The 27,807-nt window shown below is 44.1% G+C and overlaps 3 protein-coding genes and 1 long non-coding RNA gene across 5 annotated transcripts; 3 read left to right on the top strand and 1 right to left on the bottom strand.

Moving 5' to 3' along the window:
- Positions 1 to 2,750: 2,750 nt before the first annotated feature.
- metrn (meteorin, glial cell differentiation regulator) lies at positions 2,751 to 7,290 on the bottom strand. The gene is made up of 4 exons (XM_085904279.1): positions 6,986 to 7,290; positions 5,789 to 6,231; positions 4,433 to 4,492; positions 2,751 to 4,131 (listed from the first exon to the last, which is right to left on the bottom strand). The coding sequence occupies exons 1-4, from the start codon at positions 7,072 to 7,074 to the stop codon at positions 3,818 to 3,820; spliced, it is 906 nt and encodes a 301-aa protein (XP_085760405.1). The 5' UTR covers positions 7,075 to 7,290; the 3' UTR covers positions 2,751 to 3,817.
- Positions 7,291 to 9,386: 2,096 nt separating this feature from the next.
- Positions 9,387 to 12,321, top strand: LOC147039747 (uncharacterized). The gene is made up of 3 exons (XR_015063400.1): positions 9,387 to 9,464; positions 11,263 to 11,332; positions 12,265 to 12,321. It is a non-coding gene; the product is annotated as an uncharacterized LOC147039747 (long non-coding RNA).
- A 3,505-nt stretch (positions 12,322 to 15,826) lies between these two features.
- Positions 15,827 to 20,379, top strand: stub1 (STIP1 homology and U-Box containing protein 1). 2 transcript variants are annotated; one of them, XM_085903791.1, is made up of 8 exons: positions 15,827 to 15,994; positions 16,572 to 16,803; positions 16,878 to 17,076; positions 17,161 to 17,326; positions 17,414 to 17,489; positions 17,572 to 17,628; positions 17,810 to 17,926; positions 18,779 to 20,379. In XM_085903791.1, the coding sequence occupies exons 2-8, from the start codon at positions 16,690 to 16,692 to the stop codon at positions 18,902 to 18,904; spliced, it is 855 nt and encodes a 284-aa protein (XP_085759917.1). In that variant the 5' UTR covers positions 15,827 to 15,994; positions 16,572 to 16,689; the 3' UTR covers positions 18,905 to 20,379. The 2 variants fall into 2 exon arrangements, with proteins under 2 accessions (XP_085759917.1, XP_085759918.1); XM_085903792.1 differs by having other exon boundaries at positions 15,856 to 15,994; positions 16,513 to 16,803.
- A 1,068-nt stretch (positions 20,380 to 21,447) lies between these two features.
- Positions 21,448 to 26,105, top strand: LOC147039749 (C-reactive protein-like). The gene is made up of 2 exons (XM_085903793.1): positions 21,448 to 21,511; positions 21,659 to 26,105. The coding sequence occupies exons 1-2, from the start codon at positions 21,454 to 21,456 to the stop codon at positions 22,267 to 22,269; spliced, it is 669 nt and encodes a 222-aa protein (XP_085759919.1). The 5' UTR covers positions 21,448 to 21,453; the 3' UTR covers positions 22,270 to 26,105.
- Positions 26,106 to 27,807: the final 1,702 nt, after the last annotated feature.

The raw sequence follows: 27,807 nt of genomic DNA on the forward strand, positions 1-27,807 counted from the left end.
AAACTCAAGGTCATTGTAACATCGTATCAACAAAATGCAAAACTCCTCCATTTGCAATTTTCTCCGACACCTGTTTCTTCTTTTCGGACAAGTTGTCTTTTTGGCTCCCGCTTTTACATTCGACTATTCATGCAAAGAGTCCCCCCCCCCCCCCCCCCCAGCTTCTCTCCAGACAAGCTTTCAGCACCAGGACTGGAGAGGCACTAAAAGGGTGGGGGTGGGGGGGGGGGGGGGCGTTTGAAGGGGTCGCTTGCACTTCAGCAAACCTTGAAGAATCGGGAGTGAAAGCTATAGAGATTCTGGGTGGCTGCATGCAAAAAGAAATAATGACAAGTAAAATAATAACACAAAAACAAAAAAAAAAAAGAGAGACGAGAGGGGAGGTTTGGAAGGAAAGTGAATACTTGACTTAAATAAAAAAGTAATTCAGAAAAGGAAAGAATCGAGGGTGAGAATACTAAAACCGAGGTACAGTGAGGGTGAGAAAGACAAACGGGGGAGGGATGGACTGGAGCGAGTGAGAATGAGGCTGAGGGAAGGAAGGAGGAGAGAGACCCCTCTGCTTTCCCACACTCACGCCTGTTCCCACACTGGACCTGGCTAATCCCGCTCTTAATTGGAGGAGAATTCCTGCGCACATGTTTGCTTCGGCTGAGCGAAAGGCAAAGCTGGAAAGATTGGCCGGATACTTTTGGGACACATCATCTGTGCATGTTCCAGTAAATGTAGCAGTTATTTATAAAAACAAGTCGAGGAAGCTGAACATTATTGAATGTGAAATCCTCTTCAATCCTTTTTTTTTTTTTTTACGCCCACAGATAGTAACGACCGTAGATTCGTTTTCGAACGCAAGCATCGTTATTAATTTCGATTTCACAATCATTCTCACGACACATTTCCAGTCAGTATCTGTTGACGCATTTTATCCGGAGGCTACAAAACAGGAAAGGGGAGGAGATACTAGTAACACAACAAAACAAGCGTGATTGGCAGTTTCGTTCCTTCCTACCTCTTTACTCACCAACAAGTCGAACAATAGGAGGTAACTTAAATCTCCACAATGCGGGGACAGGAACTCAAGTGACCTATCAAGAAACTTTCACATCTTTTAATCCAAATTCTTGTGATTAGGGGTGTGTAGACTTTTTAGATCCACTATAAATGCTTATTGGGCCATCATTAGTTGAAATCTGGTTCATTGGCCACAATAATGACACACTTCAAATCTCTAAGTGGCCTTATTAGTGTTTCGAGTTTTGGGGTTTTGTGGTCCGATCCCTCTGCTGACTCACATCCGCCTCGGGGGAGACGGCGAGGAGTTGGCAGCTGTGAGGAGTTTACCCCTTCATCATTCACTCCCTTAGCCTTTCATCAACTATTTTGGCGGGAACATTCCCCAGCACGCTTCTTTTAACCCCCCCGCCCCCCATCTTGGGCCACCTCCACGCTACTCCCTCGCACCATGTCCACTCTTGTCTTGATGGATTTTCGGTGCACATTTTCGAAGGGATTTCAGCCATCTGCAGGCTCTTGAGGAACAAAAAGGGGCCTCCTCACTCTTCTCCCTTTACCACTTCACAGGGATAACACGGCCACGTAAACGTGCCGCTGCTTGTTTTCCCATTCTGACCTCACCTCTCAACCCACTCTGGTCCTGAGATGACCACATTGAACTCGACCCCTTTTTCATAAGTAACTCACTTAATCCATAGGTGTCAATAGAAGTCCACCTGCATAAAAATATGTCGTCCACTCACCATTCTAGTATTTGCTATGCGTGTGTTTTACAACGGCATAATCAGAAGATGAAATGGATGAAACACTTCATCCATCACCGTCAGTTTTCCTGTAGCTTGACGGATGGAAATGATTGCGTGGCCGCGTCACAGAATTCCCAGCCTGCGGTTCCAGCTGTCCGAAGGGTGTAATGGGAATCCGGGATGCCAGTGTGTCTGCGCTCAGCTGGTGGCGGCTGATCTGAGGCGGACACACTAGACTTGTCCTGTTTGGTTGCCAAGGATACAGCTGTTTATTCGTCACTATTAATCAACCATATGCTGAAACGGGACACAAGCCATTCAATTCCTTCCTTCTGTTCTGGAGAAGATGAATTGTCATATAATAGTTTAAAGATTTAAAGGGATTTAAATGGGGCTTTTTCCAAACTTCTTCATTGTGCTTTTTTTCACCACAGTGCCATCTGCTGGATTGAGTAGGGCATTGCCCCGATGTAAACTGGCGAAATTACAAGCCAGTTTTTGGCTATTTTCTTCAAACTTGACATTCAAGAAATCAGCAAGTTCGGGTGCTGCCCGATTTCTAATCCCAATACGATTGCGCCACGCTTGCCCTTAGAACCGACACACACACGTAATTTACTCTCGCTAACACACACACACACACAGTCAGGATGGAACGAGCGACTTAGTGGCACCTCAGCTCAGACGTGCCTGCCACGGCGCTCGCTTCATGGCAATTTATTGCTTCCTTGCTCCTGAAAATGGCAGAGCCAGGACAACAGAATTCCAACGTCTGTTTTCCAACACGCACGCACACACACACAGGTTCACACACTCCCCTAAATCTCGCTGGCCTTCTAGTTGTGTGCCTTTCGAGGTCGCATTCATGGCTACTCAAAGTGACTTATGTGTGAGAAAGGTTTAGCCTTGAGCTCAAACTGAACCTGAAACACTTTGAGCTGGCTTTTTTCACCCTTCAATTCATGTTTTGGAATGGCAATAAAATACACACATGTCAAAAGTGTTTTCTGAAAGTATATTTGAATGACACAGACTTGAGAACATTAAAAAAAAACCATATAGACAATGGTGACATTTAGAATTTCTTATCCACATATTTACATTTGTTTGTATTCACATATACACAGCAAATCGGCACTTCAAAGTCATTTGGTACGATCTCGTTAATGATGTAGTGCACATAAGAAAACAACATTTGTCAATTTCCACCCCCCCCATTCTTGATTTGCTTTCTCGATTTGAAAACATTTTGTCAGCAGTTCCATTGAATAAACTTATTTACATGTGATTGACAAAAACAGTCAAAATGGGACAACGCCTTATTATTTCTGCTTACAATATCGGTATGCACATATATTAAATTCTTAGCTGCACGTCTGTGCTACATATTCTTGCTTTTTATATTTTTATTTTTTGGTTTTTTAGTGTTTGCAGCATCACAATTTGTTCCCTTTCTTTCACTCTGTGCAATTTCCTCTTTCTTCTAATCTCCTTAATACCAGCAATTGTCCGCTCATGTAACCGACTAAAACTCGTTTGACTGCCGGGAAGTATCCCGTGTCCCGGGTGAATTCATTTCCGTACATTCCCTGAGTTTCAGTGACTCTCAATGAGTCGAAATGTAAAAAATTTTTGTTCTGTAAAATTGTATTCACTCTTCATTTTGTAGCTTATCTCAGAAATGTCTTTGTCCAATTAGATTTCAGCCTCTGTGTTGCCGTGTCAATTTAATCTGCCTTCAGAATCAGTAGTGCTCCATTTGGGGCAGTATTGTTAACGTTTTTTTTTTTTTTTTTTTTTTGATGGCCCATCTGGCTGAAATAATTTACCCCCTAACAAACTGCTTCTATTCTCCATGGCAACCTGGAAGCTGTCGACACAGCTCCACGAGTTGTTATTGCACTGAAATGGCTTTTAGGAAAAGTCCATTTTTTTTTCACAGCCCCTTTTTGTGACTCAGCACGGTTTTCTCCCACAGGTTGAATGAAGCGGGCCGACCCGGCGTTCCACTCCGCCTCGGTTCTGCATGGTAGACAAGCGGCGACAAACTTCCGAGCTCAGTCTACAGGAAGTTCGCATGGAATCTGCTGGGCCGCTTTGGCGGTGGTATAAGCCTGCAGGAAGTCCTTGTAGCGAGGGGCGCAGCCCAGCCAGGCCTCGCCGAAGTGGACCCGACCGGTGAAGAGGAAACTGCCGGGTCCCGGTTTGACGCCGCATTGCAGAAGGGTTCGGATCTCCCCCCGGGCGGCCATGCGACCGTTGCCGATGAAGAGGGCGTACTTTTGCCGGAAGACCTTGGTGGCGCTGACCTTGATGACGGCGGCGCGGAGGTTCTCATCCTCTTCCACAGTCCTGATGTTACCTCGCACCACTGTGGAGAAACAAAACACAATAGAAGTTGTCGCCATGAGAACAGAAGGTATAAAGTGTTGTTTTGTTCTCTAAAGCCATCTTGTCTGCACATAATCTCAATAGTTCTTCTATGTAGATTCTCAAGTCAACGCGGTCATGATCATACACTAAAATCTCATGAAGGCAACTGGAAACTTCTTGAATTTTTATGAGCTGCCCTGGTGGAAACCCTCAAATTAGTGGTGAGTCTTTTCCTTCCTTGTCTCCTTCCTAAAGATGGACTTGGTTTCAATTTGATTTTAAATCAGGGCCAAACTTACCAAAGTCGCTGGTGCACACGGCCATGAGGATCTCCGTGTCGTTGCAGGGTCTGCACGCTTCTGAAGATAAAACAGAAGGAGAATCGGTTAGCGAACTCGCATAAATCTTTTTAAAAAACACATACCGTGCATACTAATAAGGAAATCAAGATGAAAAGCACATGCAACAAAAGCAAGGGCTAACCGCTAACAGGCAGCTGCTACTTTTACAGTTGAGGCTTTATAGGTGCACAGTTCTCTCCACTGCACAACATTTACAGGCTAAACTAACCCCCCCCCACCCTAAAAAAAACTTTCTGGGTGTCTGCAGTCACACCTCGACAAAGCTTCCAGGGGCCAAAAGACAGGGAACGGGGCTGGACTTCAAAGATAACATACCGCAATCATGGTCATAAAAAAGAATCGAATGACTTTTACTTTAAATAGTAGTACAGCAAAACTAAAGCCAAACCAGGGAACTTAACTGTCGGGAAAAAAAAAGATATTTTAATAGTTCTTGTGGTTCACTGGAGGCCCTTATCCCACCCTACACATTCTCCACAGTGAACCCCCTCTTGATAAATGAGATTCCTTCCTCTCCAGTCCCAAAGCAAACTTAATGTGATCGGCTGAGGGGGGGGGTCTCTGGCTGCAGACAAGTCTACCCACAGCGAGGCAGCTCAACAAAAGAGCGGAGCATCTCAGCTGGGGAGAGGCCTCTGTTACCTAGGAGACGGCAGTAATCCCAGAATGTTTCAGCAGTATGCATTGAAAGAGCTGTGGACTCTGGAGAAAGCCCCACATAGTGAGCTTTTGTAGCCCCTCCCCCCTCAGCCCAATTCCTTTTCTCACTCCCTACTCCCCACTTTTTCTGCTCCAAACCAACATGCCTTTAGTCTTGGAAGAGTTTGCCCACTTCCTCCTGGAAAATCCAATCAACCCGCAGAGGCCTGCTCGGAATGATCAATCAGGCGTTTTGAGGTTTTGGGGTTACGTCGTATCATCGCTGTAGGGTTGGACTCATGCACTTCTTGATCAAATAACAGGAGCGGGATTTTAAACAATGTGGCGATCCATGCATTTGTATCTCAAATCCTAGTTTCCCATTGAAAACGTCATAAATCCGTTTCAACCTTAATCCAAAAAAAGCAACCAAAATGTCACTATTTGTATTTTAATCAGGAAAAATAATAATATTGTACTCAACTCCTCTCTGCTTATCGGTACGGCACTTGTCAGTCATTCTTTGCAAGAAGATAAAGAATATATGACTGATTACGTATGAGATCGTCTGTCGTGTTCGATCTGTTCCTTAGCATCGCAAAATACTGTATGTGCTATTTAGCACTAGCGTTAGCCTTCACTTGAACAACTTACCAACAGTACTGATCTGGTTGGAGTCGAGTGACAGTCGGGCAGTCCAGTCCCCCCTCAGCTCATATCGGAAGGATGCGATACGCCGGCTAATGTCTTGGTGAGGCGTCGCTTGCATAAAGAGAGCCACCTTCTCCCCTGGCTGGCGGTTGAAGCAGCGCACCCTCGGCGGCGGGGACGACTCGGGCCGGTCCCCGACCAGCAACTCCAGCACACCGTCCCTCTCCAGGTAGAGTTGGGCACCGTGGAAGTGCTCTGAGGGCTTGACGCAGGCCGTGATGAGGCCCGAGCCGCCGCCAGCCCCGCCCCCAGGGCCTACCGCAAGCGAGGGCAAGCGAGGGGATAACGTGAGGCGAAGGGCCCCTTTGGGGTACAACCAGTCCAGGGTGCCCTCGGAGCAGTGGAGGGAGATCTGCTCCACGCTGCCTTGCTGCTGGGACAAACCACTGAAAAGAAGAAACAGGAAAATTATTTGACCAGGAAAAGTGGAGACAAATTTAAGTCGGAGCTTCAAACCCAGAACAGCAAAACTGTGAGACGGGAATGCCAACCACTATGATACCGTGCTGTCACTTCGAATTCTCATTTTTAACTATGACATGTTAATTGGATTGCTGAGGTCCCAGGGGAGATTCAAACCCAAATCTGCGAGACAGAAATACTAACCACTAGTTCACCATGCATCCCATTAAAATACACATACCTTGAAATTCAAACTTTAAAGTTGAATTTTTTGTCTACCTGATAGATTTAATATCGTTTTTTTTTCTTTCCCCCTGTTAGCCGTCCAACTGAAGTCACCACGTGTTTCTTCATTAAAATTCAACTTGTCAGGGTTCTTAATTAAGAACTACTGAGGCCGCCTGTTGGCAAGTTTGCGAATTACAGCCCTGCTCTCCACCTACACCCCCCCCCTTCCAGAATATAACAGTTGGAATATTATTCCTAGTCCATCAGTGCATGAAGATTGCATGCTCGCAAATGAATCCCCTCAGTCTCCTGTGTGTCTAGACCCCGCAGGCCTCCTGTCGTCAAGCCCCTCCACCACCACGAGGACTTGAAAACATTTAGATGGCCCTTAATTTCCAACACGTCTCAACTTGTTGCGGTCAGACAAGCTCTGTCTTGCAACATTTAAACCAACCACCTGTAGTACCGATGTAATTCCAAAATAATAATTCAGACTAAATGAATACTTGCCTCCCTCTCCAGCTACACTGATCCTCAGAATAGTTGCACATCGTTGCGTGGAATAAAATCCAAATGGTGTAAATCCCCAAAAGATGCATCCTCAAATATAGCTGATACAAGCTTTAAAACAAACTATATCAAATAATCCAAATAAGAGCTCTTTTTATAAAACCAATCTAATATTATCTGACTTCACAGCCATAGTGTTGCATCCTCTTCAGATAAGAGAACTTGTCTGTCTCTCTGTCTGTCTGTCTGTCTGTCTGTCTGTCTGCGCCACACTGAGTCAAGCTCCAAAGTTTATTCCCCCCTAAAGAAACTTCAGCCACCAATCAGAAACGGAGGCAGGAAACTTTAAACCACTCTCACAAGTGGGAAGGGCGAAGGGTGGAGTTTGGAGGTGGGGCACTCACCAGGGACTCAGGACCAGGGGGTGATATGGTGTGACCTGAAGAAGGAGTGCACAAGTATGTTACAATTCTCCATTGTGTTGCCCCCCCCCCCCCCCACACTGCATATACAGCAAAGTGAAACAATGCCAGCGGAGCAGTCTACCGAGTCTTCCTCCCTCTCCCCCAACTCCATGTAAATGTCGAACCAGCTCAAGACCCAAAATAGTAAAAAATATTTGATCTGCGTTAAGTGATGCCTGATGATCAACATTTTTGTTTGTTATTCTAAGGGCTGAGTTAAAAATCCCCAAAACTTCCAGTTTAATATTGCTAATCTTATTTTCAGTGCCACAACGTTGGTGATTGAACCCCCGCCTTTCCCCGCCTTCATGCCGAGGTATTTAGAAGCAAATGAAATATTCTTTTGTCCACCTCCATCCATTTCGCCGACTTTGTGACTTTTGGGTGTCGACGTGCGTGATCAAAGTCAAGGCTCGTTGATGGAGTTATGACAAGGCCACAAAGGCTCATGTGCAGAAATCCAGCTGCTTTATTGTCTCCGACGGGATGAAGCTTTGTGTTCCTGCGGGTCGTTTCAAAGCACATCACACACGGGGGGCTGCAAAAAAATGAATCCATTCATGTCAAAACTCAGTGATGGACTACACTGGGATGTCAAGCGATTACGTGGATTGACCAACCTGACCAAATTTATCAGTGTAGCTCAAATATAGACATCCTATCGAGAAAAAAAAAAATAATATTGCGATTTGCACATTTTATGAACAGAAACGATTTTTATTATCTTGTCAGTATCTCATGAAATGTTAGTTTCTAAAACAATGGCGCTTTTGATCGCACACTGCAGATTTCACCTACACGCCAATGACAACGTCTTCAAACAGCGTCGTTGTACGCATACGAGAGTTGTCGTTCAAGTGTGAGACGTTTGTGTATTTGCTCAGTGTTCTGTATTCCAGTGTGTGTTTGTGCGAGTGCAAACACGGGGAGGATGTAGTAACAGTATGGTGTCAACAGTGTTTATGGGACCTTGACATGTGTGTAACTTTCCCTTAGCACTTCCTTATGCTGAAACATTTCCCAAAGAATCATTGTGGGAAGTTTTGCTGTGGGGAAAGGATGGCTCGCGGGACACATACGTCCCCCCCCCCCCCCCCTCCCCCTTTGTTTTTGAATCAGGTACCAAAAAATGCTTTTCAAAATGTGTGTAAAATATGTGGTTGTTTTCCAGGAATTGGTTGATTAGAATTTATTTATTTATTTTAAGCTTTTATTCACTGATCTTGATGATTTTTAAATATAAATGGATCATTCTTGAAATAAATATTTTTTATATACACAAACCCAAAAAATTAAAATAATCATCAATTGATGAAAACTTCATTTTATTTACATGTAATTTGTGAATTAGTAATCACATTCATTATGACTCAAATCAATTCGATTTATGAGATAATATAGTTTCTGTCATTATTGCCTGCTTTAAAAATCATTTGTGGTCCTTGAACTAAAAATGTGATGCTGGTATTGAGAATTTCATTCAACGATCGAAAGTGAACATTCACGTTAGGTCTTAACTGTGTTCAATTCTTGCGCAAGATTTCAATGCGTCCAAGTTGAACTTGCATCATTTGAAAAAGCGTCTAATGCAAACTTGAGCATTTCCCATGACTGTTGGCTCGCTTCCCATGGTACATCAGCGCTAATCCGTCTGATCTGGCCTGGCTGCTGTTTGTTTTCCAGCACTAAGTCATCTATCTATCTGCTGGTAATGAGATCTTGTCGCGCCGCGCCGATAATCAGCATTCCTGCACTTTGCTAGCAAACCTTGACTGCTTTTTTGTTTGGCCTGCTCGCTTTGGTCATGGGAAAGCCAATGAAGGTTTTTACACAACCTTGTCATTTTTTGTTTTTTTTATATGAATGAAAATCCCATTATATTCTAGCCTCCTAAAAAAACAAACATTTTGACATATATTTCTGTGTGTTTCCAGAAATTGAATGAACATTGTGCTGCAGCCTGCCTCGACCCCTCAGTTTCTCAGATCCGCGCAGAGGATAAAGAATACATGACTGTGAGTACTGTTTCCCTTCATGCCATAGCAGGAAGCCAGCTTTTTTTTTTTTACTTGTCTCGCCCTAGTAACTCGCTTGAAACTTGAAGTCTAAGACTTATGATTTACTCCCACCTCTGATTTTAACTCCCAAGCCCCCCCATCGTGAGAGTCACATGTGAAAAATGACACCTACTTTCTCATTGCGCTTTCTCAGGATCTTGATGCGCGTTTGTTTGTTTGACAGTAAATTTCCTCTTTTTTTTTGTTTTTTTTTTGTCCAAGTCAGCAGATAAACAGAAAGCCCGGATGGCAAACGCAGCTGGAAACGCACAGAGACGCCATGAGAACGCCCCCTAATGCTTTTCTAAACATGTAATAGATCACTTAGCTTCACTGTCACAATACTGGCATGTCGCCCTGGTGTGCTTTTTATCTTCTCCGTTAGGATCCCACCTTCAAATATCCCATTTTTCAATCATTGTGGTGTGCTTAAAAACAGCATAAATGTAATGTAATCAATGCCAGTTTTACTTTACTCATTGAATCCCATTCATCATTGTTGTACCGAATATTTCAGTCTCTTTAAAACCACTTTTCGGTTCGTGGCCTCTGCTGCTCTACCCTTTGACTTTTTCCCCTACTTTATGCATCCGTCAGCTCTATATATAACCTAATTATAGCGTCTGGGTTCAAAGGTCACAGCTGTGTGCCCCCGGGGACAGTCCATTTGTTGAGTGATGGGATGAGGCAGGCCGCAGGTGTCCAAAATGAACACAAGAAGCGCTTCATTTAAAAACAAGCCCAAAAAAAAATATTCTGCATATCATAAATATGCCACCGGAGAGATAATATGCTGACGTAAGCATTTCAGTAGTTTTTGTGAGAGATTATCTTGAACATCTTCATATCGTATATCTCGACTTGTCCTTTCTTTGTTTCATTTTGGAGGGAAACCCGCTTGCGCTTTCACTTCCCGTTTACGGCTCTCATTGGAAACGTCGAGTCCCCATCCCGAGTTTTGGAATCTAGCTGAGTGTATTGTTATCTCCAGGCCAGCCTCAGGCCTGCCGGGGGTCTCGATAAAGGCTGTTGTTTGAGCCCAGCTGGGTGTGGTGGGGGGTCAGACAGAGGTTCACCACTGTCTGCAAAGTCTTTAGCTTTTTAGAGAAGCCACCCTTCCCCCGCCACTGCTTCTAATTGGCCGGATCAATTTGGAGGGAAACTTAACTCAAGACGCAGGGTTCCTCGAAAAATTTGACAATGGCTAGTCTAAGTGCTTTGCATATGTCCACAAGGAAGACAGATGTTGGCGTTGCCCACCACGTTCACATTTGAATAGGGCGTTATCGGAACACAATGGCGAAGACGACAAAAGCTCGGAATTTTGGCGCTCAGGCCAGATGCATCATTTTGGCGGGCAAAATCGGTCCTTAAATTGGTCCCATTGCGAATTGATTATTTCAAACTTTGAAGGTAAAGTCATCTTTATTTTTAGTGATTGTGTCATTTATTTGTGTTTAAATCCCGCCCCATAGTTAAAATCACATTTTATTTATCAGACAATTTCACATTATCTTATCTAAAAAAAAGGCTTCCATTCCCTCTTGGGGGATTTAATAGCACACCATTATGAATCAATATTAGCTAAAAAACAGCTTCCAAGGCAAGGTTACAGTAAGCAAAAGCATTTTTTCTTTTTTTGGGCTGACTTGGACTCATTAAAGTGTAGACATATTTCACCCTTGCACACTCAAAGTGCAACAAACTGCAAAAGCCCAAAAGAATGCATGCTCAGTTTTTCCTCCTTTTGTTGCAGGACTATTCTTCATCTCCTCCTCCTCACAATTGAGTGCGGTCAGCGAAGGTCATCCTGAGCCGTGCACAATGTAATTAGCCTTCCTGCACACATGCACAAACAGACTTGGAACGAAACTTTAAGACCTCCCTCCTTCAACAAGGGCCTGCGCTGACAATGGACACATGCCAATGCGCTGACCTATGAGGGCCCATTAGGGACACATTTCAGAATTACAGCTCACACACACTACTGAACTACCAAATTTCTGTGACACTACTGTGTGTGTCTGTGTGTGCTGAATTATATCCCTGATGGCCCCCCTCATACTAACCTTGACTTCATCCCCCTGTTCTAACATTACACACAGTCGGGTCACATTTCATGCGGCAAAAATTGATAAAGAACTCGACAGCTGCTCAATCTCAGCATTTTCCTGTGGAGAATGCGGACGGCGGTCGGCGTGACGCTCGCCGCCGTCCCCCGTGGGTTGAATTTCATCTTCGAGACTTCATAAAATTATACGAGTCCAATGCTCTGAAATTTGCCTCGTGAAACAATGCACGTCGTGAAATGACTTTTACGACCACAGCATAAACAATGTATGCATCTATCCATCAAGCTAGCTAGCTAGTTAGCGCGCCATCGTGACTATATAACTTATTAATATTACACAATTGGAATTGAATGCAACAATGTAGCAACATAGAAATAACACAATGACTCTAATGCTTTTTAAAAAAGTAACTTGGGAAGATTTTGAGAGAAGATTAACGCTCGTCATAATGGTCCCCCAGATGATAATTCACCTTTCAATGGACACTGGCTGTGAGCGTAATTGCACACCAAACATGAATGTGAAGCCTCCATTTTATCTTTCATCAGCGCCATTCAGTCTACTTTGGTGACCCCGCCTCTCCCCTGGCGTTGTCTTTGCTTTATTACCACCTGCATTTCAAAACAAAACAAAAAAAATCACCCGCGGCTCATCATTGTTACCCGTCTTTTTTTTTTTTTTTTTAGGTGCATCCACTGGTGCCTCCATTGTTAAAAGAAAATGGGGAGCCCTGGGGTGACTCCCTGACTCCACCGGTGAGTACCCCCCCCCCCCAAAAGCAACCTAGCCCCCACCTGTCTGTCGCGCACACCTCTTTCTTCAGGGGTATCAGTTCACTCGTCCCTCAGGGTGCATTGGTGTTCGGCGGTAACGTTCTCATGCAGGCAGGTGGATTTGAAAGCTTACAACAGGTGTGGACGACAAGTATACACACACCTAATATATCTCTATACAAACCGGATAACATTATATGATTCAGTTGTCTTTCACTTTGCTGCGAAAGGAAAAGCGGATGCAAAAAGGAACAGAATAATTGGAGCATGGAGGATTGTTCCGAATGACGCTGACACATTCATGCGTATGCATGAGTGCGTGCACACACACACACACATACTCGATCTGGCGGATTTTGGGCCGATCTGCACATGTATGCAGGCTAATCAGGGCCTCTTCACCGACAGAAAGCAAAAGGTCACTCGGGGTGAGATGTTTGTGATGGAAATTTGGACGGCAGGCGTAGGAAAACAAAGCTCGTAGACAGGACGTTCCGACATACTTTAATTATGACATAACGCATCTCGGTTTTGGGGGGAAAAACACGTCCCTCGATCAGGATAGCGTAGCTCCTGGTATTATTGATAACGTGAGGCAAAGTAACCCTGATGGTAGTTTTAAGAAAACGCTTCAAATTTCATTTTGGGAGGGTAAGTGCAGTTTCGAGTCTATGTCTAGGCGAGTGCATCGATTGGAACCTCCATGGTACGAGGAGGAATCACGGAAGGAAACTTTTTAATGGTGCTTCGATTGAGCGACTCTGAAAGCTCCACCTTTGACCCCCCCCCCCCCCAGTCCTCCAGACACCCAAAGTCCCTGAACCATTGCGACTCCTCCTCTCCTTCAGGGTTCGATGCTTGTCATTGGTCATTAGTCAAACCCCTCGCGCTGATCTGATTACCGTCCAATTTGGAATCTGCCGACAACACACTTCCAGGTTGAAGGCGAGCCGTATTCAGTGAGGTTGCGCCGTGATTGTTGAGTTTGAGAATGACAATTTGATGACTTTGTAAAGACGTACCCACATGATACATAAAAAGTTAAAGTTGCATACATGTCATGTCTTGGCATGCTCACACACAATTAGTCCCAAGCTCATTATGCATGTCTTTGGCTAGGGGGGGGGTTGGTGACCCTGAGAGCATGACCCAAGGGGACATTGGGGAGTGGAGGTGGAGGGGGCAAGAGTGCGGTGGTCCAAAGTAACTTCTAAGTGCCCCTGCTGGTTGCATTCACAACTTTCAAGATTCCTCATAGATTGTGCAAATGTTAAAGAAGTGTTATTCAAGTGAGCCGATATCTTGATTATCTCAACTGATGTTTCATACTAGCCAAAATAGTTCATGTCTTTCATAAAACGTCATAGTACGTAAAAGATTCACTTGGCAATATCCGTCATTTGGAAAGTGTTTTGTTTCTCCTAATCATACAACCATAGAAATATATATTTTTTTAAAGATAAGTAAAAAATGTGATGAGAGCTTTCCCTCCGCATCTTCAGTAGAAGTCAGAAGTTACAAGAGGTTTGATTTCCCTCCAAAATTTTACCTCCATTGTGGACGAGTCCCCCTCCTCCACCACATGCCAGTCAAACCACAACAGCAGCCGCCATCCAGCCCCCAAGCCGCCACATATCAATCCACGCTGTGTGGGTGTATGTTTTACGAAGGTAGTGTGTGTGTGTGTGTGTGTGTGTGTGTGTGTGTGTGTGTGTGTGTGTGTGTGTGTGTGTGTGTGTGTGTGTGTGTCCCCGAGGGCTGTGGAGGTTCTTTGTAAAAACAAAGCAGCTCTTTCAAAACAAACAAAGCTTTTTAAATGGAAGTCATTGTGTGTGTGTGTTTTTTTTTTTTTTTTTTTTTACAGGTTTCATGCGAGTGAGCCAGTCAACTTGCTAGAGAGGAGCTTCAATCATCTTGTATCAGGAAGGTGTGTGTGACTTTTGCAACACTTCTCTATTTTTGCCAGGAAGGAAAACAGATAAGAAAATATAACCAATGATAAAAAAGTGAAATAACACACTGTACATTTTTTTTGTTTCAATGATTTGAACTTTTCTATTTCTGTTTGTATGCAAATGTCCTCTCCTGCCATGTAAAGGGCTGTTGCAAACTTTGTGAGCAGGTGTTGAACATTTGCATTTTTAAGTTTTTTTTTCGACACATTTATCCAAAAGGTAAACAGATTGCCCCGTGTCGCTCGTGTTGTGGGTAAAATAATGGATGCTAATTAGCGGAACCACACGCGCTTTCAGAATAACCACTGTTTTACGTCGGCGTTCATCCTGCATTCAACTACTTTTATGCAAAGCGTCTATGAGCCTCTTCCTCTATCAAAATGAGCAAACCCAGTCGGCAAAGGGCCGGCCATAAAGATGAATGCTGCTTTTGTTTTGCCCATTTGAACCTGAGAAAACTGTGTTCATTCTTTTTTGGCTTGTCAGCCGCTTTTTTTGGCTCCATAACCAAACGGGAAAGCGATTACGGTTCACATAGGGAGAATCAATCAGGAAGTGGCTGCCTTTGAGCTGTGCCAGAGGAGCCGGGCAACTTCCTCATCTTGTTGCCAAGGTGACGGGAAACTCAGCCAGCTGGTGCAGCGGGTTTGAAGGGAGTGGAGCAGCAACGGCGGTTGGGACAGAAGACACAAACGGCTGGTTTAAATGTAAACACTTGAAACGCTGTTCGTGGGACTTTCAATTCCTTCTCAATGCTCCCAATCTACTGCCATGACCTTGTAGCCAAACATTTAGCATCCCTGTGCTAGTGCTCCTAGGTTGGGTCGGACTTCTGTGGGATCAGAAGTGCCGTAAATGAGTAAACACAGCTGGGGACACACACAGCTATGGTGCGTGTGTAACCCCCCCCCCCCCAACTTCGCCCCCGCGCCTCCACTCATTTATTTCCCAGTGTGTTTGCTTTAGGGATGTGCACTAATCTACACTCAAGCCTTTGCAGAGGCTTCGCAACCAGTGACAATCACTATCTTGCTAAGTCACCCCAGGCTAAATCGGAATGTTCTTTGTATTATAAAGGCCCATAAAGGGCACAGGAGGTCATCTATAGATTGACGTGTGTTGGCTGCATTTTCTTCATGGGTGGGATGCCCCTAGAAAAAAAAAATCATATTACTGATGTGACTTGATTCTACTTTAATGTCATTGCACAGGATCTTAAGACATAATACATATATATAATGGGAACAAATCAGAACCTATGAATTAAATAATGAATTTAGATATCACTGTGGACTAGTGGTTAAAGCATCTTCCTCATCTAATCCTAAAACGAAATTGATTTGTAATATAGATTAGTGTAGAACGCCCTCTTTTGGTTCTTTTCTGTACTGCACCTTTTGAAATCTGCTCAGGTTTTGTTTTGTTTGTGTGTGGAATATTCTATAATCTTTGTCTTTCAATACATCATACTGATAGACATACACGCAAAAGACGGACTTTAATTAATGAAAGCTCATCTAAGTAATCAAACCAGCGTATAAAGTGCCCATTGCGGCTTCCGTCGCGTGACGTCAGCAGAACAACAACCTGTCATGATTGCTCACTAGAGAGAAATTTAATCCAGAAACATTGTAAAATCAATATTTAAAAAAAAATAACCAGTTTGAATGTGAGCCGTGTCTCGATAGGTGAGCAATTTAACTACTGCTATTTAACACGAGCAAGCTGACGACTGCTGCCGTCGCCATGACATAAATAAAAAAGCATCCGAGCGTTCGAGCTAATTTAGCGTTGTTGTTAGCTTAATGCTAATCGGGTTTTTAACGCCCCGCTGTTGTTTTTGTATGACTGGCTTTGCCCAACTGTGGTTTCATTAACAGCTCATTGTCTGTAGTGTTAATATCATTGCTTTGTCTATTATGCGTCACCGAGCGAATTGACACGATAGCATTGTGCTAGGTGGCTAACCAACGAGCGTCCATTACTCAGCGTAAAGTCAACGCTTTGATAAACGGACGCAAGTGGCAACCTTTCCACTTGCTCCGTGTGTGTTTTAAACTTGAAAGTGTTTTGTTTTCTCCATATCTTGCTGACGTCCGTCTCACGAAGAGTTAACACGTCGGTTGTCCTCGCCCCGCTGTCTTTAATGCCTGTCAGTCAGCGAAATAACCCCCCAAAAATCTGCTTTGTTGCTTGTTTGCAAAAGGACACGCATTGCAGTTGCATTGCGGGAACTAACCCACATGCTGTCTTTGGGGTGGACAGTGTTGGAGATCCAGGCGGGGACAAGGCCTTCTTGAGCCTGTCTGTTGAGCCAGCCGAAGAGACGGGGAACAGGATTGGGAAGCAGGGCGAGGCGGGCCCCGCGGAGCCGGTGGAGAAGATGGCCGGCAGCCCGGAGAAGAGTTCCACCGCGCAGGAGCTAAAGGAGCAGGGGAACCGCCTGTTCCTCTGCCGCAAGTATCAGGAGGCTGCGACATGCTACAGCAAGGCCATTGTGAGTAAATCCTCTTGTCATGAACACATATGTTCCTTCTTTGTGTAACGCTGGTGTGATGTCCTGCCTTCCAGAACCGTAACCCTTCCGTGGCAGTGTACTACACTAACCGAGCCCTTTGCCACGTGAAGCTGCAGCAGCATGACAAGGCTCTAGCAGACTGTAAGCACGCTCTGGAGCTGGATACCCAGTCGGTCAAGGCCCACTTTTTCCTGGGCCAGTGTCACCTGGAGCTGGAGAACTACGACGAAGCCATCGGGAACCTGCAGAAAGGTCCGAATAAACTCAGCAGAGTAAAAACAAATGTCTTTAAAATGTGGTTTCAAAATGTGCTGTTTATTTGCATTTTTTTTGTAGCATACAATCTGGCAAAGGAACAGAGGTTGAATTTTGGTGACGACATCCCCGGCGCCTTGCGCATCGCCAAGAAGAAGCGTTGGAACAGCATCGAGGAGAAGCGCATCAACCAGGAGAATGCGCTTCACGCCTACTTGAGCAAACTCATACTAGCGGAGAAGGAGCGGTGAGGGCGGCTAGTGAGCAAGCGTGGGTTGTTGTTGTTTTTTTTTTCTTCAACAGATGACTAATGTACTATCACGTTGTACCGCAGACAACTTGAAGACTACAAAGAAAAGCAGGATGACGATCACATCGGTGGTGATGTGGCCAAGATTGCATCCAAACATGTACGTTTGTATCGATTGGTGACCTCCTTTTTGTCAACGTGACACATTTGAATAATTACTTGCTAATCTGTGACCCAATCAGGACAAGTACTTAATGGACATGGATGAGTTGTTCTCGCAGGTGGATGAAAAGAGAAAAGTGAGTACCGTCTGCAAAGCAATCATGACCGGGCACATATTTATTTATTTTTTGTTCATGATAACAATTGAAATTTAGAGGCTGCAGTCACTAATGGCCTTTTTGTACGTATTAAAATTTCACAAAGTTTTTTTTGGAGTGAGTCTCAACTACTGCACACATTTGCGTCCTGTCCCAACAGAAACGGGAGATTCCCGACTATCTGTGCGGAAAGATCAGTTTTGAGTTAATGAGGGAGCCGTGCATCACACCGAGTGGGATCACCTATGACCGCAAAGACATTGAAGAGCACCTCCAGGTACCAAAATACACTCACTTAGCAGGGGACTAGCCTGACCAAATGTTAAATAACTCAAGTCATCTAAATAGCTTTCTGTTAGTGATTAGTTGCTTTAAAAGGAAACACAATTCAACATAGCAGGTATTAAGAAACCAGTAGGCAAAATCTTAAACATTAAATACAATGGAGCATTGATTTGCCCCAACTTGAAAGTTTTTAAGTTACAACCCATTGCTTGGTTGAGCTAATTTAATGTGAGTGCATTGATACACAAAGAAATTAATTTTTTGGGTGGTTGAATGAAATGTCTTGTTTTCAAATATTGTCAAGTCAATTCATATCTTAAAATGACCACAAGAACTTCATTGCATTACCCTTTTGAATTCTGCTGCATCTTGAATCAAATCATAATTCGATTGAATCGTTGCTCTTGAAAATCTACCGTTCTTGCGTCGCTGCGCATGTATCGAGATATGTATCAAAATAATCTTTTAAGAAGCTCTGTTTGCAATTTTTTTGCAACCGCTTGCATAATGTTAGAAGCCCTGGCAAAATACCAACATTCTCTGCGTGCAAACTCTTGCGGCTCAGTGAGATACGGGCTTCATAAGGTACTTGACATATGGTTGGTACCGAAAGCAAAATCGGAAAAAGAAAAAAAATTTTTTCCTCAAACTGGTAGTAATGAATCTAAATGGGGATAAATAAAAATCAAGCAAGAACCAAACTGAAAGTAAAACTTTAAGTAGCAAAAAGGCTGTTTGCCTCATGTGCTACGCCCCCCCCCCCTTGGTTTAAAGTTCTACTCGCGAGTAGAACACAAGTGTTGTAGTTTTGCGGCAATTTCAACATCCCGTTTTAACCCTTCAGCGAGTGGGCCATTTCGACCCGGTCACTCGAAGCCCCTTGACCCAGGACCAGCTGATCCCCAACCTGGCCATGAAGGAAGTCATCGATGCCTTTATCCAGGAGAACGGATGGGTGGAGGACTACTAGATGGATCCCGTCTCCCTTTTTTTTTTGTCCATCTGGAGTTTATGCGAGACTGTAGAGAAGATGCGGCGCCTTGCCTGGATGTGAACTGTCACAATTTGGCACCGAGAAGCCGGCGCGGACCTCGTAGCCTGTCCCGTTCTCTTTGCGTCCCAAATGTGTGAGGCTGTGTTTGTGGCCTGCTACTCCCTTTAACGTCGTCTACTTCAGTTTACTTTTTCGCTCCCCAATGTATGGTCGCTCTCAGGTCTCTTCCTTCTACTTTTAACCATTTTTATCTCCAGTGCCACGATCACCGAACGCTGAATGCTCCCGTGTCGGCCACGTGACTTTCAAAAGAAAACAAATCAGAATTATTCATTCTTAACACTTTGACCTGAAATGGTAACTATGCCAAAAAAAAAAAAAAAATCATTATATGTGACCACTTTGTATGCAGGTTTACACAATGTCATTGGGGAGCGGTGGTTAAAAAAAAAAAAAAGATATTCCAAGTTAAACTGTGTTTATCAGTTGTCAGCTCCACCTGTAGGTGGCGCCACAATCCCTCACCCTAAGTGTGTGCGTTGACATTTTTTAGTGAGTTCTTGTCGCATCATGCATGTGAGCATTTATTCCATATCCAGTTTATGAACAGTGTACTAGTATCCTCTTTGTCCTCTTGAGTAGGACTTCTTTGGTGTACCAGAACACGTTACTAGTGAGGTGAATTTCACACTAATTGCACGCTATAAGATCTTGACAAGAATAATCTGTTATTTTTCTCTTTTCACCTCATGCACATTTTTTGCCTCACCAGTAACATGTACCTGTCCCACTCGTATACCGAAGTTGTGCTCACTGAATTTTATGAATCAAAGCAAAGAGTGTAGTAGTACATGGACCATCAGATGGATATTAAGGCTTGCCAGCCACTCGAGTACAGACAATTGAGATGAATGTATGCATTGTGTGTTTCGTGCTAAAAATCTCTTTCAACAGGACACTTTTTGAAATCAGAGCGCCGTTCCCATTGCTGCATATTCCTTCATGTCAGCTGAGGCTGACGCATAACACGAGCTTTAAACGGTATCGTTTGTCACTTGTGCCGTGAAATCTCTCTTTACAACAAACACCAAAAAAAAAGCATTTGATTTCTCGGACCCCGCTCGTCATTGCTGTTAATTTGAAGCGTCTCCTTGACGGCTCGCAAAAACAATCACCAATTGGGAGGGAATCCTAAAATTTCCGTGTCATCCTCCCAATTTGTTGAAAATGCTGGAAGCGCATCGTCTGTCACGCATACTTCCGTTTTGCCAGAGGTTCTGTAACAGTTCTTTGAGTTGACGGAACTTCTAGCCCGGTGGCTCTCACGTCAGAGTGCGGAAGGTGTAAAGAATGAGCTTGTCTTAGTTTTGGACAAAATATGGTTCTTTTGATTTCTCTTGACGTATTTCAGCTTAAAAGTGTATTAAATGTAGATATGTTGATAACATGAAGGTCCTGTGTTTCTTTTTACTGTGGTATTGGACACTGAAGATAATTGAATGATAATTCAACCCCCAATTTGCTCGAATATTTTCCCGTGCAGCCCGACGAGCCGAAACAGTGTTAAAGAGGCAAAAGCAATTTTGCCACTTGCAGTTGACTGAAACTCACAGTTGCTGACAACCAATCATGAAACTGGTTTTGGGACCTGAGCAACTGTGACGTCTTTTTTCGTTGACGGCAACTGGCAAAATGGCTGCCCCCAGTGATCGATTAAAAACCAGTGAATTCTGTTGCTTACTCATTCCACAAACGCAATATTAATCAGAATACTGGGTTTGGACTAGAGGGGGAACATACAAGTTATTTCAAAAAAATCAAAAATCAGGTTGACTTTAACATGCCAACCCTTGCTACACATTGGTATCGTATTTTTGGTATGACTTCAATTCAGAAGGTTAACGGTTACGACAGCCATACGACATTGCGGATGACATGAACCTGTGAATAAATGACAGTTATTTCAAATATTTTTGAAATGATTTGTTTCTCTTATGGTTTGCATTGTCAAATGAAGGTCCAGAAATCATAACTTCCAAAATCAAGTTGCTTCTAAATTGTAATTTTTGAACACAAATGTTAACTTCAAACTCAGCTCACTACTTACTTATTTACTAGTGTCACAGCAAAAAGACTTTGTAATTATTAAAAAAAAAAAAAAAAAGTGACAAGACTGCTTACATTGACCTCCAGCTACTGAAGTGTTTTTAGAATGCTTCAAACTATTTTGAAGCGGGCTCTCCCCTCGTACTTTTATTATGCAAGTGGCATTGTGGCCTTCAGTCATAAAGGGTTGGACGTCAACACACATCTGCGAAGTCTGTGTGTGCGCGCGTATCAATCCCTCACTGAGCCTATTGTCTGTGCTGACATCACGGCCGGTACAAGTCGGGTAGAGGACAGAAAAGGTCATTACTTTGACTAGACCCGCGCACATCATGGCCATCATGGTAAGCGGATTTTCCCAACAAGATTTGGTGACTTGTGCACTGATTACCGGTTTGTGTTGTTTACAGAATATCCGTATGTTAGCCGTGCTTCTATTGGCCATGTTTGCTTTGGCTTACTCCTCAACTAGGAAAGGTAAAATATCATTCTGTAGATGGAAATTGTTAACTGTCGTAGATCCCGGTTTGGTCTTGCAGATCAAGCCGTCGAAATTATTATTATTATTTTTTTAAACACTTAACAGTCGGTGACAAAATGACCCACTTGTCCCATTTACTCCAGTGGGTCTCGCCAGCAAAGTCCTGGTCTTCCCTTACGAGACGGATTTCAGCTACGTGACGCTGATGCCGCAGAAGGAGATGGCGCTCAAGGCCTTCACGCTGTGCATGCGCGTGGCCACCGAGTTGCCCGAAGAGCGCCAGATCATTCTGTTCGCCTACCGCACGGCCGACTACGACGAGCTCAACGTGTGGCGCGAGAAGGACGGACGCGTCTCGTTTTACATGAGCGGAGACGGCGTTTCTTTTGCCCTCCCGCTGCTGGGCACGTTTCGTACCAGCCTCTGCCTGACCTGGGAATCTGTCGCCGGCCTCGCTGCCTTTTGGGTCGATGGGAAGCGCAGTACCTACCAAATATACAAACCGGGACACAGCATTCGTCCCGAGGGCACCGTCCTCTTGGGACAGGACCCCGACAAACATCTGGGTGGCTTGGAGGCCCTGCAGAGCTTCGTCGGGGAGATGACTGATCTGAATATGTGGGACTATGTTCTGTCCGGGAGCATGATCCAAGCCTGGCATTACGGCCACAAAGTCCCCAAAGGCAACGTCTTTGATTGGGCCACCGTTGATTATGAGCTTAATGGCAATGTTATGGTTGTGCAGGATGACTGACTAACTGTGGAGTCTTGTGGAGACAAGCGGAGCATTGGAGCTTCTCTAATATGTGTATTTGCGTTAATTACATTTCATCTTACTTTACATTAGCGTCCCCATGTTAGTGGGTTTCGAATGAGTGTCTCCAGACGCCGAGGGGTTGGACGAGCTCTCGTTTGAATTATTTTCTTTTTTTTAAATGCATGTTACTTATGGGGTCTAATGAAACACACTAAACCAAGTTAACAATCGTCTAAATTGACACTAAAATGTAATAATGTAAAAGTATCTATTTAAATGTGCAGTGCGTGTTTAGTTTTACAGTTCAATATGAACACAATTAAAAAAAATAATAATAATTTAAGTCTCATCTATGACCTGGTCCATCTGTGTTAATCGAATAAAAATCCAATGTGACCATTGAGCACCAAAGTTTGCCCTAATTTGATGTCGATCACATTGCAATTGTTTCTTCCCCTTCGTGTTTCGCCAAAAAGAAAGTCCCCAGTGACTTTTTCTCGTCACCAAGATGTCAGGCCATGCGTTCCTCAGCAATGCTCGCAGAAATGAAATGCCTCCCAAAGACGTTCTCCATCCAAGTGTAAGTTGCTGCTAACCTTCACCATTGCCATCCATGGCTCCTTGCACTCATTACCCCAGCCAGCATGGTGACCTCCTTGCAGAAACCACAAAGAACTTTCTGCCGCACCGTTGGGCCTCCCTTGAGGGTGGGAAAGTGCCGCGTTCCCAGCGTGTATGCGAACGCACGCGTGTGCCGTCGGCGCCGTGGCTGCTGCTAAATAAGGAGAAGGCAGGGCCCATGAGTTGCGACTGCGGGTCAGCAGCCAAATGTTCCACCTTCCTGAATGTTGCAATGCATCAATCGCCGTGCCCACTCACTGTGTGCTAACACCTTTGTAGACCATCTGGTGGACCGGGCCTGGCATCTCAACTCTCAACATACACGGCATACACACGCCTTTATGCCTTTCCGCCCCAAAAGGGATGCTAATTTCTCACACAGTACTTAAGAATTCTGGGTACTTTTTTTTATTTTTATAATCACTCGGAGTAGAGAGGATGAAAATATAGAAGAAAATAGTATTTTTTCGGGTGCTTTTAGTGGAGATGCAGGTTATTGTATAAATATTCCTCACATGTTTTCCATGCAAGTGAGCAAACAGTCGCAGGCCCCCCCAGCCTGCACGGGGCCTGCCAGATCTGCATATTGGCCCCACGGTGCTCGGATCGGAGGTGCCACGGACACGGGTGCGTGCGGGGCTGGTGAAATGTCTTCCACGCGAGAGGAGCTAGACGAGAGGAACGCGTGAGCCGGTCGAGGGGAGACAGAAGGCGGGCCGTTCTGGATTCCTTCGAGCAACTCCAAATAGATTTCCAGGCAAAACATATTTGCATACGGCAAGACAGTGCTACGAGCTATCCCGGCGAGCTGAGGCGTGTGTGCACTGAACAGATGGATAATGTTTTTAGAGCTTTCTTGCAGAAATTTCTGCCTATTAAATTGAGATCTTGGGCATTATTCAGCCGGCGTTTGTTCACGGACATGACAAAGAGGCAAGCGGATCAAGCTGCTCTCGTTAATCACACATCGTTCCCGATAGACCAGGCCCGGGTGGCTTTTCGGCTCAAGGGCCACATTTGATTTGGACAGATGGACCAGGTCAGTCGGAGATGAGCATTAAAAAAAAAAAAAAAAAAAATGCAATTTGTCAAATGGTTTAAATCAAAAAACGAGAGTTTAGGGTTATTTCTGCATTGTGTTACAAATCTTCAACCAATTAACCAAATAATTATTGTTTAGATTTTTTTAAATGAAAGATTTCTTATTTCTAATATTACTTAAGTCATTTATGATTAATAACCTAACTAGCTACACTATATAGTACACTGTACATTATTAATTTGCCATTCATTTGATAAAAGAATACACTATTTTATGAAAAACCTTGAATAAAGTAGTTTTGCAATTTAATTGTACACAAAAAATTAATCATTAATATTTTGTGTTTTGTTTTTTTATTTACAAAAAAACCCAACTAATTGCATTAATAAAAACATTTTAGGGACAAAAAATGATGCTCAGTGTGTCAGTCCATATGCAGCTTGCCAGCAATATTTTCCCCCACCTTTGCTTGCTTGCAAAATAAGAGTAAGAACATAAAGACCTCAATGTTAGTTTAGCCCTTCTTTCCCTCTCTCTCTCTCTCTCTCTCTCCAAGAGCCAGTATGGCCCCTTGTCGTCCCCCTCTGGGCTGTATGAAAAATTCACCAGGGCCTCCCATTAGAGTCATTCCGAATCAGGAAGCAAAGCATCTCGATGGGCCGACACCACACTTTAACGTCTTCGCACTTATCAACGCAAATTGTTCTATTTACAAAACACAAAAATCACAGCCGGTTGGGTCAAATCCATTCTGTTTTTTTTTTCCACAGGATTTTCTTTTCCCCACATTTATTTATGTTTGCTATTTTTGCATATTTTTTTTTTAAAGATTCGTCAGTCGTGAACAGTTGAAAACAGATGGACAATACCCTTTTTAGCGGTCGCCTTTCACACCGACTGTGCGAAGCCTGACCTTTCAGAGCGGTGAGGGTGAGAGTTGTTGGCTTCCACCGGTGCAATACCTCCAGGCAGGGACACTGGAGCGCTTATTTTAAAGTCTTTAAAGCGACAATACGTAACAGTCGCATCTTTATTTTGAGCAATGACTTATTTCCAAATCCCGCCCATGCATGTTTTAGCATTGGCCCCTTAGTGGCGTGCGGGCTGTTGGCCTCCTCCAAACATATGAGCGCTGCCACAATGCACTATGCTGCCAGGCATGTCGTGGCCTCCTGATTAAATATTACAAGCCTCTAAATGGATGGAGATTAGCCTATGTGGGAATGTTAGGGTCTAATTTACCCCCCCCGGCCACAAGAGTCCTCTCTGCGTGCGTGTGTGTGTGTGTGTGTGTTGTGGAGGAAAAAAAGCAGGGAGTGGAATACATGGGTGAGAAGTGGCTTGCGTGTTTTTAGTGGTTGGTTTTTGCAGGACAGCAACAGGATGTGACTAAAGTGCTTTTTAATTCTTTCTATGGATTTCAACAGTGACCTCTTGAGCCTATGCTGGCAATGTACTGCAGGTATTAAAAGCATACCGTATCTTCCGGACTATAAGGCGCACCTTCAATGAATGGCCCATTTTAAAACTTTGTCCTTATATAAGGCGCACCATTAATGCATCATGTCAGATTTTTAATCCAAATCAAATCATTCTCCATTTTGTCATTTTTATTTCAACTTCAGACGCAACAAATTACATTATAATCACAAAATAATGATCCATAGTCTATTTGATTCATGATTCATAGTCTTCAGTGGGCCACTTATGATTGATTTCATGACACAATGCTTTGAGCCAGTTTAAATATAGGAATTTGGTCCAGATATAAGGCGCACTGGACTATAAGGTGCACTGTCGGCTTTTGAGAAAATGTTAGGTTTTTCGGTGCGCCTTATAGTCCGGAAAATACGGTATTTATTTCATTACAAATAATAGGTCAAGTCTATGTAAATGAGACGCTGCAGGGCTTTTATTACTCTTTTGAGATGTGTTTGTGTTTAGCACATGCAGAACCCCGTGTTCAAATGTGACACGGCAGGGAAAGTGTTCAATTCCCACTTGCCATTCAAATTTTGTGGAATGTTTTCAGTGTTGTGTTATGCCAGCTCAGCATTGGGTCTTGAATTATTGATGCCTTGGTTTTGTAGTTCACCACCTATAAAATGCTTTTAAGGACGCGAGTGCATGTTTTGAGGTCTTTGCATGAAATGCTTGAACTTTATTATTTATAAACAAACATTTTATGAAAAAGGGGGGGGGGGGTACAAAAAGGCTTTTTTTTTTTTTTTTTGCCCATGTTATCCCGAGCTAATTTGTGACTACAGTTTCATATTTTGAAATAATTTGATTACTCATTACAGCCCCCTAATTGGTACAAATTAGTACTTTGTGGCCACAGATTAGCGTTACAACGAGCTAATTCATCTACGGCGATGGCGCAGCGCATGTAACACTGCCAGGCCTTAATTCTCTCTTCACTTTTTGTTCATAATGGCCAAACACATCCATCACACACGGATGTTTGTGCAGCATCCTCAGACAATAACCGCACACACACATGCACACACCAGCAGCCTGCGCCACTGGGCAGAGACTAGCCTGAAAGATTGAAAGCAATTAAAACTATCATCTGCAGTGGCTCTGGGCTGGCCCGTGGCTGCGAGGGGGGAGCTGCCACTGTGCATCAGCCTCTCGCTCTCCACGACGCTCTGCGACGGGAGAGCCCAAGTGGCAGCACACAAACACACAAGAGCCGACACACTCGGCAATACGGCGAACCCCGTTTAGTGCGCACCCATCTGCAATAGTTCAAGACAAAATATAAATCATTTGACCGCCTTGACACGCTTTAAATACATTTAAACGTAGGGAAACTCACTTAAACTAGTGAATTAATATGACCTTTTAAAAATGTGTGTTGTGGTATTTTTTTGTTGTTGTCTACTTGTGTTGCTGCACCGTTTTTGTAGAAAGGTCTGTTGATTAAATGTTGTAACACTCGATGCTATGCATTTACCCCTTCATGGCATCTTGCGTCATTTGTTAGCATTAAGCTAGAAAGAAGGCAAAAACAGTGAAGACGGAAAAACTTTTCTCCAAGAGATACGAAAAGTTTGTGCAGACTGCCCGCAGTGATATGCGCGTCTTTTTGTAAAAGTCTGAACATTTGAGCAAATTCTCCATCCCAACTCAAAGCACACCTGCATAAACACACACACACACACACACACACACGGAGCTTGGCAGTCAGATATCATTAAGTTGGAGTAGCGTAACTCCAAGCTGTTTGGGACAGAACCCCAAGCGTCTTCCACGTGTTCCTCCGTCTCGCTCTGTTCGGATTGGCCCTCAGCAAGTTTCCTCAGGACAATCCCACCGCCGCCATTATCAGCTAGCGTAACCGCTCTGTCTTAGCTCTCCGATCAGCTCTCAAGCCGTCACTCTCACTTACCGTCGACATTAGCACCGGTGCTTCCCTCATCCTGGTCCTCCCCTCGGTGTGTTTGAGTACATATCTCCGCTATTCGGCTTAATTTGACAGTTCCCTGTTTTGTCAGCGTGGCAGGCCCATAGCGAGACACTAATAGGCCACGGAGACCACCAGCAAAGGCACCAGCCACGGAGGGCCCCGCGGTGCCAGTCCGCATCACCCTCCACGTCTCTCGGGGCGATGCGGGCTGGAGCGAGAGTGGGTCAGGGCTGGAGTGGTCAGGCGGCATCGCTGTCACAGCAGACTGGACGTGGCCTCAGTGCTGACACCCGTCACTATACTGTAAGCAAACTCGCACCCCTCCACCATCACCCAGACAAGAGGAGAGTCAAAAGAACAGCCAGTGGGGGTATCTAATGACATTGCCTGCCAATCTCAGACAAAAAAACGCAGTCTTCGTATAGCCGGGGAATTACTTCCATGTTGTGTGCTATTTATT

Source organism: Syngnathus leptorhynchus, chromosome 22, assembly GCF_054491065.1.
Source record: "Syngnathus leptorhynchus isolate UIUO chromosome 22, UIUO_Slep, whole genome shotgun sequence".
In the NCBI taxonomy this organism is placed as follows: Eukaryota; Metazoa; Chordata; class Actinopteri; order Syngnathiformes; family Syngnathidae; genus Syngnathus; species Syngnathus leptorhynchus.

What these genes read in the sequence shown, in the direction of transcription:
- metrn (XM_085904279.1), bottom strand. Translation starts at nt 7,074, where the DNA reads ATGCATCTTTTGGGGATTTACACCATTTGGATTTTATTCCACGCAACG. An exon ending in CAGTGTAGCTGGAGAGGGAG is followed by an intron (nt 6,232 to 6,985) that starts GCAAGTATTCAT and finishes TCTTCTTTTCAG; the next exon opens with TGGTTTGTCCCAGCAGCAAG. An exon ending in CAACCAGATCAGTACTGTTG is followed by an intron (nt 4,493 to 5,788) that starts GTAAGTTGTTCA and finishes TTTTATCTTCAG; the next exon opens with AAGCGTGCAGACCCTGCAAC.
- stub1 (XM_085903791.1), top strand. Translation starts at nt 16,690, where the DNA reads ATGGCCGGCAGCCCGGAGAAGAGTTCCACCGCGCAGGAGCTAAAGGAG. An exon ending in CATGCTACAGCAAGGCCATT is followed by an intron (nt 16,804 to 16,877) that starts GTGAGTAAATCC and finishes CCTGCCTTCCAG; the next exon opens with AACCGTAACCCTTCCGTGGC. An exon ending in AGGTGGATGAAAAGAGAAAA is followed by an intron (nt 17,629 to 17,809) that starts GTGAGTACCGTC and finishes CTGTCCCAACAG; the next exon opens with AAACGGGAGATTCCCGACTA.
- LOC147039749 (XM_085903793.1), top strand. Translation starts at nt 21,454, where the DNA reads ATGTTAGCCGTGCTTCTATTGGCCATGTTTGCTTTGGCTTACTCCTCA. An exon ending in TTACTCCTCAACTAGGAAAG is followed by an intron (nt 21,512 to 21,658) that starts GTAAAATATCAT and finishes CATTTACTCCAG; the next exon opens with TGGGTCTCGCCAGCAAAGTC.